General features: G+C 51.6%; 1 protein-coding gene across 3 annotated transcripts in view; it reads right to left on the minus strand.

Annotated features, from left to right (window-relative positions):
• Lrrc20 (leucine rich repeat containing 20) overlaps positions 1–13,565 on the minus strand; it is a 102,895-nt gene that overhangs the window by 84,292 nt on the left and 5,038 nt on the right. For 2 of the 3 annotated variants that reach the window (XM_042265651.2, XM_006972707.4), the window contains exon 2: positions 10,820–10,964. In XM_042265651.2, coding sequence (XP_042121585.1) covers positions 10,820–10,901 — 82 coding nt within the window. In that variant the 5' untranslated portion in view covers positions 10,902–10,964. Of the gene's footprint in view, positions 1–10,819; positions 10,965–11,090; positions 11,110–13,565 lie in introns of those variants that run through there. The other variant, XM_076557182.1, reaches the window with a different exon arrangement.

A 13,565-nucleotide genomic window follows, 5' to 3' on the forward strand; every position in this document is an offset into this window, starting at 1 on the left:
GGATTTTGATTTCTGTCTTCTTCCCGGGTGGGGCGGGGCAGAGGGTTGTTTTTTTAAGACGGGTCTCATATGCAGCCTTAGCTAAGCCTGGAACTCATCATGATCTCCACCTCCAGAGTGCTGGGATTACAGAGAGGTACTACCATGGCTGGCACCTGTGTTTTGTTGTGTTAGTGAGCTTTTTTTTTTTTTTGAGTCAGGGTCTCATGTAGCCCAGGCTAGCCTTGAGTTTACTAGATAGCTGAGGATGTTCCTCCCGCCTCTCCTTCTCAAGTGCTGGGACTGCAAGAATACCCCACTAGGCTTGATTTACTAGGCAAACGCTCTCTGAACTGAACTACATCCCAGCCCATCTGCTGCTGTTTTATGGACCATCTGCCTGTTTTAAGTGTTTCTCCAGGTGTGAAGGCCACAGCTAGACCTTAGAGCAAGTCCACACTCGGCCCCGCAGGTATCAGAGCGGCTCCTTCCCTGTCCCAGGTCTCTGCACCTGAGGCTGAGGGGTCTGGGCGGGCTCCGTGACCACCTGGGCACAAAGAAACACTGCACCAAGGACAGAAGACAAGGTGTTCTGGAAGCCCCCCGGCCCTCTCCTGCCTCCCTCACGGCCTGGACTTTGAACCCACGGTTCTGGGCCTCAGCTGCGCTTGACATCATCAGTTCAGACGCTCCCCAGGACCCAGGAGGACGGGCGCTAATCGCTGGCCTGTGAAACGAGAGCCGCCCCAAGCTTGGGTCCTGCACTGAGGCTCAGCAGGCGTCGGCGCCAGGCCCATTTGCCGGTGGTAAAGCTTCTGTTTCTCCGGTTCTATTGATTTTGCTTTTCAAGCCGGTTATCTGCTTCTGAGTTATACTCTCGCATCCTACCAGGATTCCACCCACGCTGCTCTCTCTACGCTGGCACATCCTGCCAGGGACAGCAGCCTCAGATTCTCCGAGGCTTTACTGACAGCCACTGCAGCCGCGGCCAGCCCACACCAGCCTGTTTTCTCAGACTCCCGGGCCAGAGAATGTACATGTCCGAAGCACCTGGCAGAGTGGGCTGGCTCCCCAGCACCTGTATAACTGACAGAGGTCCAGGCCAGAGTTGGGAAGTGACTGCCAAGGTCACCTCGCAAGGTCAGGGCTGAGCTAAAGGCTTGTACTGGGTGGTTCCGTGTGTCCACTCGACACAAGCAATAGAGTCATCCGAGACGAAGGAGCCTCAGCTGAGGAAATGCCTCCTTGAGATCCAGCTGTAAGGCATTTTCTCAATTAGTGATCCATAAGGGAGGGCCCAGCCCATGGTGGGTGGTGCCATCCCTAGGCTGCTGGTCCTGGGTTCTATATGAACGTGGGCTGATCAAGCCATGGGAAGCAAGCCAGTAAGCAGCACCCGTCCATGGCCTCTGCATCAGCTCCTGCCTCCAGGATCCTGCCTTGTTTGAGTTCCTGTCCTGACTTCCTTCAGTGATGAACAGCAATGCTGAAGTGTAAGCCTCATAAACCCTTTCCTCCCCAACTTGCTTTTTTTGTCATGGTGTTTCATCACAGCAACAGAAACCAGACTCAAGCCTCAGGACTCCTCTTGCCATCAACAGGCCTATCCTAAGAGGGATGAAGGGGGCCCATAGGTACCCGAGATATGTCCCACTTACTGGCTCTTCCTCTCTGCCAGTGCTACAGCCAGCTAGTACCCAAGCCAGCCTGAGTGATATCTGTCCTAAAGATCCATACTACCTAGAAAGGATGCCTACAGCCTGAGTCTCTCCTTACAGAATTACATGCATGTAAGAACTGCTGGGGCGGGGAGGTGGTGGCGCACGCCTTTAATCCCAGCACTCGGGAGGCAGAGGCAGGCGGATCTCTGTGAGTTCGAGGCCAGCCTGGGCTACAGAGTGAGTTCCAGGACAGGCTCCAAAACTACACAGAGAAAGCCTGTCTCGAACAAACAAACAAACAAAAAAGAACTGCTGGGCAGCCCTGAGTCCATTTACAGTGGTGTGGGTGAACACTCCGGGGCACATGTACGCAGTGAAATACAACAGAGTGATGCACAGAACAAACATCTGCAGGCAACCGCGTGGAAGATCCCGGGCAGTGGAGAAACAAAATCAAAGACGGATGTGTGGAAAATCCAGTGCTCAGGTTAAGAATGGTTGCTGCACAATCCATGGGGACCGCAGTTCAGATCCCAGCACCCACATACCACTCAACATCCTCTTGGGGCCTGTATGTGCGTACACTCAAATACACACGTGCACATACATTCACACACACAAATAAGTAAGTAACCTTTCTGTAAAAATCCACATGCGGGAAGCTACACAGACAGCTCAGCAGTTAAGAGTGTACACTGTTGTTGGAAAGGACCTCAGTTAAGAGTGTACACTGGGGCTGGAGAGATGGCTCGGCGGTTAAGAGCACTGGCTGCTCTTCCAGAGGTCCTGAGTTCAATTCCCAGCAACTACATGGTGGGTCACAACCATCTGTAATGAGATCTGGTGCCTTCTTCAGGCCTGCAAGGACACATGCATGCAAAACACTGTATACATAACAAATAAATCTTAAAAAAAAAAAAAAAGAGTATACACTGTTCTTGGAAAGGACCTCAGTTAAGAGTGTACACTGTTCCTAGAAAGGACCTCAGTTAAGAGTGTTCACTGTTCCTGGAAAGGACCTCAGTTAAGAGTGTACACTGTTCTTGGAAAGGACCTGAGATTGGTCTCCAACACCCAAGTGAGGAAATCTTGGGTATCAGTGTCCACCTTCCACCTTGTTGGAGACAGGGTTTCTTCTTATTTACCGCTGCCTACACCAGGCTAGTTGGCCTTTGAGCTCTCGGGTCTATCTCTGCCTCCATCTTGTGCTACAGCATCCGGCTCTGCGTGGCTTCTGGGGATCCAGACTCAGGTACACATGCTTGCACGGCCAGCGTCCTGCCCACTGAGCCCTCGGACCAATTTTCTGCTGCTTTTAAGCCACCTGGACTGTGGTGTTCTATCAGAGAAGGCTGACTGGACTGGGACACTGGCATCTCTGGGATGGGGCTAGGGAGGGTGCTGAACACTATGTGCACAGGGCAGCCACGCTCCAGAGAAATGGTCAGCTCAGAGGTCACCAGTGAGAGACTGAGGGTGCCCGCTCCGGGATACAAAGCTTTCAAGAGGTCCCGAGCTCCAGAAGGGAAAAAGCTCTCTCTAGGCCTGGAGGAAAACTCAAGCTTGGTTTTCCAAACCCTGCGATCTGGAGAGACTGTCTAGAAATGGCAGTTTAGACAGGAAGCATCTCACACCCCTCCACGTCACATCATACAGAGGAAAAGCCAAGAGGAGGCTTTCATCACACAAGAACTCAGGGTCTCTGGGGAGAGCAGCTGGATGCTCTGCAGTGGATGGACAGCACCCAGCCCCATCCAATGCAGGAGCCAAAGAAGCAGGAGAGGGCTTTGGCTTTCTCAGTGAGCAGAGATGGGAGTCTGAGGGATGCCTTGGTAGCCTGTTCCTACCCTCGTACCTTCAGACAGGATTGGACCTGGCAGACCCTGGGGACTCCCCAGGCTAGAAACACTACAGTGAAACACACCACCCCTAAACTCACAGGTTGCTCCAGGCTCGGCCGGTTAACAAATCTCAACTAAGGCCGGGCTACCAGCCAGCCAAGACAGAGAAGTCGTTCCTGCTATAGTCCTGGCTGCTTCCCTTATCCTAAATCTGTGTGTGTCCAGAGAGGGAGAGAGGAACGTGGAGAGAGACCTGCCTCAGTTTCCACACTGACACCCCTGGAGCAGCTGGTTCTGCTAAGCATACGGTCGGTATTCAGTGTATATTTGTTGGGAAAGAGCCAGTATAAATTTCAGATTCGGTGAGACTCATATAAGTGCATGGTAAATACTGTCATAAAAGAAAGGGGTTTTGAGCCTGGAGAGATGGCTCAGCAGTTAAGAGCACTGAGTTGCTCTTCCAGAAGATCTGAGTTCAATTCCCAGCACTTACATGGCAGCTCACAACTGTAACTCCAAGATCTGACACCCTCACACAGACATACATGCAGGCAAAACACCAATGCGCATAAAAATATAAAGAAAGGAAGGAAGGAAGAGGGAGGGAGGGAGGGAGGGAGGGAGGGAGGGAGGGAGGGAGGAAGAAGAGAAGGAAGGAAGAAAAGAAGGAAGAGGTTTCTGTTGGGCTGGGTGGCACTCAGCTCTAATCCTAGCACTTAGGCAGAGGCATGAAAACCTCTGTGAATTTGAGGCCAGTCTGGACTACATAGGGAGTTTCAGGCCAGCCAGAGCTAAGAGCTACACTCTGGGACCCTGTCTCAAAATAAAAAAATAAAAAAATAAAAAATAAAAAAGGAAGAGAAGGAGGGAGGGAGGGAGGAAGGAAAGGCTTCCAGATCATGTGATCCCTACAGGGATCAGACAATTATACATTACAGAGAGCGAGCCAGCTGGGGAGAGGACTTCTTGTCAGGTGGTAAAACCGACACCCTACAACAGCCAGGCCAGCTGGTGACAGGGTGCCATCTGCTGGTAAGCACAGCAGAGCATGGCTAAGAGCTGGGGAGGGACCACGGTGAGCCTGGGACAAGGGAAGGGAAGGCTACATCTCTTCTCTCCCTAGCCTGGGTCACCTACTGATGTCTCAGCTCCCATCCCAGGACGTGGCGGCCTCTCCCAACTGTACTCAGCCTCTCTCTACCCCTCATCCATATTCAGAGGCCTGCCAGGCAACGGACCTGGCCAGACCTTAGAAATTTAAGGTAGAAGGGACTCACACAAGCCTCCCGTCTAAGTGCTGCTTGGGAGACAGAACCTTGCACTCTCACAGACATGGGGCCCATGAACCCACAGATTTGCCCAGCTTCCAGACAGTTCCAAGAGGAGGACAGGCAGGCTTGAGTTTGGCAAAGCTATCTTATATGAACCACCAGGAGTACTGTCTAGAAGGGAAAAAAATGATAAACTGGACTCCATCAAGATTAAAAGTATCTGTTTCTCAAAAGGCAGTGTCAGAAGGCTGAAAGACGAGGCAGAGCCTAGAAACTGAGTTAGCAAAACACGTCTGGCCAGATATGATGGAGAACATGTAGGACCCCAGCACTTAGGAGGCTGAGGCAGGAGATGGCACTGGAGTCTAGCCTGGACTACATAGCCAGACTCTGACTCAAACAAACAAAAAAAAAAGTGAACTAGAACTTGGAACCAGAATACATAAAGAGCTGGGTATCAGTAAGATGGCTCAGCAGGTAAAGACACTTACCACCAAACCTGACTACCTGAATTCCAACCCCAGGACCCACATGGTGGGAGAAGAGGACCGACTCCCAAAAGTTCTTTAACCTCTACATACACCATGGCATCTGTGTGCCCCACCCAATAAATAAGTAATAAAACATTTAAAAAATATATATTTATAGATCCGGGCAGGGTGGCATATGCCTTTAGTCCTAGCACTCAGAAGGCAGGAGCAAAGAGATCTCTTTTGAGTTCCAAAATAGCCAGGACTACAGAGACACCACCTCAAAGAAAAAAATATATATCTGTATACATACATATATATGTATAGAGATACATACACACACACACACACACACACACACACACACACACACAAGAATTTTCAAAACTTAATGACAAAACTTATTTATTTAAAATGACAATAAAGGGTTGGAACACAGATTTCATCAAAGACAGACCGGGCAAAGAGGTACATGAAAAGATTGTCAACATCGTTTGTCATCAAAGAACTGTAAGTAAAGCAACAACAGATGCTGTCTCCCCCTAAAAGACCGTCCTAAACTGAAAACCGTACTGCGTGCCAGAGAATATGGGCAGGGACCAGAGCTCTGGGCACGAGAAGGGCTGTTCCACGGTGATCAAACCACACTCACCACACGCAGCCCAGCCACTGCTCCCGGCACTGACTCGCACAAAACCCTTCATGACGGCGTTGATGGGCTCATTCACAATGTGGGAAACCTAGAAATCATCCACACGTCCTCCGGCCCGGGAACAGGTAACAGGTGGCAGACCTGTGCCACGTATCCCCACTCAGGGGAAGAGAGAAGCCAGGTACGGATGGATTCTCGCCAGCCAGGACGAGTGTCACACAGGCTCTACTGAGGAAAGGCGGCCAACTCAGCTGGGCGTGGGTTTGCCCGTCTGGAACCCCAGCCTCATGGGAGACTGAAGCAGAAGGGTTCCAAGGACCAGGCTAGACCACTGGATGAGACTATCACAAAACAAAAATTAAAAGAGGCCGGGAATAGGGGCTGGAGGGATAGATCAGCGGCTCAGAGCACTCGCTGCTCTTTCAGAGGACAACCATCTGTAACTCCAGCTCCAGAGGATCCATTGCTCTCCTCTGGCTTTTTGAGGGCATCTGCATTCATGTGTGCATAAGTACACATCATTAAAAATGCAAGCCAAGTATGGTGGTGCACTTTGGGAGGCAGAAGCTTGAAGCTCTGTGAGTTCAAGGTCAGTCTGGTCTATGGAGCAAGTTCCAGGCCAGCCAGGACCACACAGTGAGACCCTGCCTCAAAAAGAACGGAAGGAAAGGAAAAGGCGGGCTCACAGGGGTGTTTCTGAGGCGGGAGAGGAGACAGTCTGGGGTAGGGTAGCCTCCAGCGGCTTGGCTCTCAGCCCATCCCTTCATTTCCTGTGCCTCCACAGGGGCATCAGGGTGTTTGTCCCGCCAGGGTCTGAACCACACAGGGCTGGGTGAGCTGTGGTTCCACCTCTACCCACCTGGGTCACCAGCAAGTCACCTGCATACTCTTTCCAGCTCCAGCTCTGTAAAACTCCCACAACATGATGTGATACATGTTTGCATTTACTCCTAGCACTCGGGAGACTGAGTAAGAAGGTCACCGTAAGTTCAAGGCCAGCTTGGGCTACACAGTGAGGTCAAAGCCTGCCTAAGCTATATAATGAGTTTGGGGTACACAGTGACACACCTTCTCACAAAATTAAAAATCAACCTTACAGAGGGCACAAGTTGGTTACCTTTATGCAGCAGTACGCTAGAAAGAAGACATTAAAAATACTCATGTCTAGCCAGGCAGTAGTGGCGCACACCTTTAATCCCAGCACTCAGGAGGCAGAGGGAGGTGGATCTCAGTGAGTTCGAGGCCAGCCTGGTCTACAGAGCTGAGATCCAGGACAGCCAGAAACCCTGTCTCGAAAAACCAAACCAAAGGAAAAAGAAAAACAAAAAACCTCACTCTGTTTCACCATCTTTACAACAGGATACTGACATCACCAAGTTCTCGTGACAATTAAATGAGTCAGGACTGGCCAAGCGCTCGCACGGGTGCCTGGTGAGCAGAGGACCTGGAGAGGCAGAACTGACATCCCATCACCCCTAGGTGGGAGGATGGCCGCTCTGGGCCTGTCAAGGTGCCAAGCTGTCCCTGCTGGAAGCTGGGGTTTTTGATGTATGTCACCTTCAGTAAAAGGGTGAGCTAGGGTGGAAGCTTCTTTTTTTTTTTTTTTTTTTTTTTTTTTTTAAATATCTGTCTTATCTTTCTTCAGCTCTGCACTGAAAAAAAAAATTCCTCAAAGATTCTGAAACCACAAGCTTCTGTGTGTGTGTGTATGTATGTGCCCAAGTGTCACAAGACCCACGGAGAGGTCCAAGGACAACCTGTAGGAGTTGGTTCTTTCCTTCCACTGAGTGGGTCCCGGGGATTGAACTTGGGTCTTTGACTTGGTGGTCAGCATCTTTACACACTGAGTCATCTAACCTAGACCTTGTTTTTGTGTTTTTTTTTTTTCAGACAGGTAACACACAGTAGGTGCTCAATAGGTACAGACTTCTTAAGGCCCGTGGCTCCTTCAGACTGTCTGAACCTGGTCTGGTCGGGTCACCTTCCAAAAGGCAGACTTGTGAGGAGCTCAGAATGGCCAGGTCTCACATTTTGCTTCTGTGGTCACTAAAGCGGTAAAAAGGCCTGTACAACCCAACTGTGACTTTAAAGGCTCAATCCCACCACAGGAAAGTCTCCGGCTTCAGCAGGACTTCCATGGCTGAAGGCTCTCCCACACTGACTGGGCCTTTGCTGCACCCAGGATCTTGGCAATCACCAGCTACCACCCTACCCCAAGGCTGTGCGGTACAGGGAGGCTCTCGGCTCTGGTACCCTCAGCAGGGGTTCTAATCCCAGGCACTGTGGTGGTCTGGTAGGGTGGCTGGAGGCCTGCCTTGGGATCCTCAGTGGGCACGGACCCTGGCTGGTGCAGGGGTTGGTATGCCATGTTCTATCCTAACCAGCCCACACGCATCACCCAGGCAGACTCCACTTGCTGACTTCTGCACCTGACCACTGGGACACATGCATTTGCTATCTCTGGTTTGGGGAGCTCCAGATTTCACACAGTTGGGGGGTATCACCCCTTAACAACACCTCCTGAAAGCTAAAGAATCAACTCTAACTCAACAAAGGCCTCTCCTACCGTGGCCACATCCGGTCCCTTTCTCCTGCCTCCTCACAGCTGCCTCTTCCACCAGGAAGCTGCCAGGGTCAGAGTTCAGGTCTCCCTCCCTGGCTCTCCCTCCTGAGCACTGTCACTACCCACTGTGCTCACCGGGTCTGGATCTGGATCTGGATCTGGATGAGAAGGCGTTGCCTGGGTCCCTCAACGCCTGCCACCTTATCGACACGCCACCTCATACTGAACTGCCCATCGGAGGGAATGTGAGGCAGGCCCTGTGTGACCGGGCTGATTGGCACCTGTGGAGGTCGTTTGTGCCAATGAGGACTTCGCCTCCACCTCAACCGCCTTTGGGTATGAGAAAAAAATTAAAAATAATAGCTGCCAATGACCGAGCTCCCTGCATGCCAAGCAAGTGACAGATGTAATTGTTCTTAGCCACCCTGAGAGGAGGACACAATTGTCCCTAACCACCCTGAGAGAAGGACACAACTACCATCCCTACTTTATAGATGAAGAAATCAAGGCTCAGACAGGGTAGGTGACCTGCTGGGATGCCAAGCTAGTCCGTGGCAGAGTCGGGATTCACATCCAGGACCCGATAGCCCGAAGCCAGGCAGAGGGTCTTGTATGCCGGGGGTCAGACTCCAGAGCTCTACTGAGGGGCCACCGTTAGCAGCTATCCCCAAGGCTCCCCCTCCAAAGCCAAGCAGAAACCTTCCCATTGCCTGACAACCTCTCCTCACCCTTTGCCTCAGCTTGGTGAACCTGCCTCATGCCAACACAGTGCCAAGTGCCATACTAGGTTCAGGGAGAGGGTGCAGAAGACCACAGGGTCAACCATGCATGGTGGCGCACGCCTTTAATACCAGCACTAAGGAGGCAGAGACAGGCGGATCTCTGTGAGTTCGAGGCCAGTTTGATCTGCATACATAGCATTCCACTTCAGCCAGAGATACATGGAGGAAAAAAAAAAAAACACAGTGTTCCTGCCTTCTGGAAATGCCAAATGGGTCACTACAGAGGAGGAAGAGAGGGAGGGAGGGTGGATGGGATAAAACTGAGGGCTTCCTGGAAGAGGCAGTGACCGAAGCGTATCTGAAGGCTGACTGTCTCTCTAATCCCTGGGCTGTCACCTTCTGGCTCAGAGCCTGCATTCCAGACAACACCTGAAGGGAGCTCATAGCTCGGGTCTCTACTCAGGCAATAACCACCACCCAAAGGCTTCCTTGTTACACAGGCACATGCAGACACACACGTGTGCACACAAACCCCCACATGCTTGGAAAATTCCTCTCCACAGATAAAGCCCATCCAAGCCATATGCACTGCCATCCCCGTGCTCTAGCCCTCTGAGTTCCTACAATGTGCCAACATGCCTATGTCTCTTCAGTGGCACTGATAATCCTGTGAGTTACACACACACACACACACACACACACACACACACACACACACACACACATTCATGTGTTTGCAGAACACATGAATCCTTCATGCTCACCTCACAAAGGCACACACAAACTCATGCATACACAGACATAATTGTTCAGTCCCCCTGGCTCCTCCTGTCATTCACATCTTCAGAATTCGACTAGATGGATGGCTTGCTTAAATACTTAGGAGTCTCGGGGTAAATAAAAGGCTAAAATGCTATTATCCGTTCAAATTTAAAAAAAAAAATACATGTCACAACAGCAGAGCGTGAAGCTATCTTCCAGCTGGGTGAGCCCAAAAGCTCACACAGGCTAGACATGACTGGCAGGCAAGTATTGTTCCCCACAGGGAGCCGGTGACAGTTCAACCAGATAACACTCAGGAGGCGCCCCGCATGGGGCCTGTACATGGGGTGACTCGAGCGTGGCCAGTTTGATGTTTTGAGGCAGTTTGATGGAGCGTGCGTGTGCGCGCGCGCGCGCGCGCGCGCGTGCGCGCGCGCGCACACACACACACACACACACACACTAAGCTCAGTGACATCCAAGCAGTCAGGATCCACAGCTCAGCACTCTTCCAATTTCTTTGGCCAGGACCCAACATAAGAACCAAGTCTAAGCCGGGCGGTGGTGGCGCACGCCTTTAATCCCAGCACTCGGGAGGCAGAGCCAGGCGGATCGCTGTGAGTTCGAGGCCAGCCTGGGCTACCAAGTGAGCTCCAGGAAAGGCGCAAAGCTACACAGAGAAACCCTGTCTCGAAAAACCAAAAAAAAAAAAAAAAAAAAAAAAGAACCAAGTCTACAGGGGGACACACACACCAGCCACACTAGCCACAACTGTAGTAGAAGTTCCAAGAAGCGCTTGTCCTTCTGGTCACACACTGATGGCCCCCTCCATCTCCTTTATGGACCATCTCCGAATTCACAAGCAAGTCACAGGGCAGGAGAGCCGGGCCTCACTTACCCAGGGTGTCTGAGCTGCTTTCTACCGTCTCGTTGACCTTCCTCGCGACTCTGGCCACGGCCTCACCCATCTTCCTCAGCATGCAGACGTGGGTGTCCGGCTCCCAGCCTCCAGGCTGGTCTGCTGCTCACAAAGGGGTCTGAGCCTGCGGAAGACACAGGACCATGAAACACCCACCTGCCAGCCAGGGTCCGTCCCATAACCGGTACTCTCCTCCCTAAGGACCCAGGCCCTTAAGAAGCTACCAGGAAGGAGTCCCCAGGCCACTCACCTCCTCCAGAGCCCAGGCCACATCCAGCTTAGCCTCTGCAGTGCTCTGATCTACCACCCAGAGGGTGAGGGCAGCTGGGCCTCTCCTGGGAGGATCAACACGTGTGACCTCACCATACACAGAGCTTGACCCAGTGGCCAGGCAGGGGTGAGGACTCAGATGGCCTGTGACTCAACAGGTAGGGCGGATTGCTGGGGAAGAGGCCAGATCCAGCTAACTGCTGGGGAAAGGCGCCTGTCTATTCTGCAGCCTCCTGGCCAGGGCTCAATCCACATAACTGCCCGGCTCGCTGCCCCATCTACCAGGTTCCTGCTACGGGGCAGGAAGTGCAGTACCGGGGCAAATAGGCCCTAGAGTCGGCGGGTGGGTGGTCTCCAGGGATCCCCCCGCCTCTATGCCAGAACAGAGGATGGTGACAGTGTCAGCACTCAGGCCCAGTCTTGGCTTGCTGCAGAGTTTATCTGCAAGGAAAGAGGAAGCACTGGACGTGAGAAGGGAAACTGGATTGTGGTTGATTTCTTGTGTACCCTAATAAACTTATCTGGGGGTCAGAGAACAGAACAGCCACTAGATCAGACATAGAGGCCAGACAGTTGTAGCATACTCCTTTAATCCTATCACTCGGGAGACAGAGATCCATCTCTGTGAGTTCAAGGCCACACCGGGACAAGAGCCAGACATGGTGGCACACACCTTTAATCCCAGCACTTGAGATCTCATGTCATTGCTTGGAAGGACACATGCCTTTAATCCCAGGAAGTGATGGCAGGAAGCAGAAAGGTATGAGGACCAGGAACTAGAAGCTTTTTTTTTTTTTTTTTTTTTTTTTGGTTTTTCGAGACAGGGTTTCTCTGCGTAGCTTTGCGCCTTTCCTGGAACTCACTTGGTAGCCCAGGCTGGCCTCGAACTCACAGAGATCCGCCTGGCTCTGCCTCCCGAGTGCTGGGATTAAAGGCGTGCGCCACCACCGCCCGGCAAACTAGAAGCTTTTTAACAGCAGTACAGCTGAGATATATTCCAGTGAGGAAGTGAGGACTCAGAGGCCTTCAGTCTGAGGAAACAGGATCAGCTGAGGAGTTGTCGAGGTGAGGTTGGCTGTGGCTTATTCTGTTTCTCTGATTTTTTTTTTTTTTTTTTTTTTTTTTTTTTTTGATACAGGGTTTCTCTGTGTAGCTTTGTGCCTTTCCTAGAACTCACTCTGTAGTCCAGGCTGGCCTCGAACTCACAGAGATCCACCTGCCCCTGCCTCCCGAGTGCTGGGAATAAAGGCGTGTGCCACCAACGCCTGGCTGTTTCTCTGGTTTTTCAGCTTTCACAATACCTGGTTCTGGGTTTTTTATTAGTAAGACCATTTAGCAATTCGTCTTACACTGGAACCCTGGGGAGAAGATACTTAAAGAAGTGTGGGGGCTGGAGAGACGGCTCAGAGGTTAAGAGCACTGGTTGCTCTTCCACAGACCTGGATCCAAGTCCCAGGACCCTCATGGTGGCTCACAACCATACTCTTTTGGCTTCTGAAGGCACCAGGCACCAGATATGTATGTAGTACACGAAATACTACATACATACATACATACATACATACATACATACATACGGAGGGAGGGAGGGAGGGAGGGAGGGAGGGAGGGAGGGAGGGAAGGAAGGAAGGAAGGAAGGAAGGAAGGAAGGAAGGAAGGAAGGAAGGAAGGAAGAGAAGAGAAGAAAAGCAAATGACAAGGCATTGGAAAAATAGGCTAGGAGCATAGCTTATCTGGTAAAATGCTTACCAAGCAGTCACAAAAGCCCTGGGTTCGATCCCCAGCACCACACACACCAGGCATGGTGGGACACACCCGTAGTCCTAGCACTAGGGAGTTTGAGATTGAAATTTCAAGGTCATACTTGGCTATATAAGTGAAAAGCCAGCATGGGCTACATGAGACCTTGTCTCAAGTTAATTAATTAATTAAGGAAATGAAAAAAGTAATAAAAATGACTCCCAAACCCTGTTATTACAGAAACCAAAGCACAGTGACTAGGTACCAGGGACAAGCTCAAGGCAAGGGGGGTCCTAATCAGGTCTGGGTAGCGCCACACTTCTTCACAGAAGTCACCTACCTCACAAGGAGGAAGGAACTCAGAGTCAATGTCAAAGGCCCTCTTCTTCGTCTCTCCTGGCCCTGAAGTCAACAGTCACTCCAGCAGACCCACCCTGGTCAGGGGCCAGAGGCGGGAGAGATAGTGTTCAGAGCTGACCACGTAGGGCAGGTAAGGTTAAGCCCATCCCTCGCCCAGGAGATCGATGGCGTGTGTCCCACCAAGAGGCTGACCCAGGAAGGGCAGAACACACTGATGATGGGAAAGACCCCAAGTCCAACTCTGCCACCGAGTGACTGGGAAGTGTGGGGGCGGGGGGTTCAACCACACTGAGCACGGAGCCTAGTAACACCTCTCAATGAGTGCACATGATCCCACAAAGCACGTGAGCCTGCC

Source organism: Peromyscus maniculatus, chromosome 21 (genome assembly GCF_049852395.1).
Source record: "Peromyscus maniculatus bairdii isolate BWxNUB_F1_BW_parent chromosome 21, HU_Pman_BW_mat_3.1, whole genome shotgun sequence".
NCBI classification, from domain to species: Eukaryota; Metazoa; Chordata; class Mammalia; order Rodentia; family Cricetidae; genus Peromyscus; species Peromyscus maniculatus.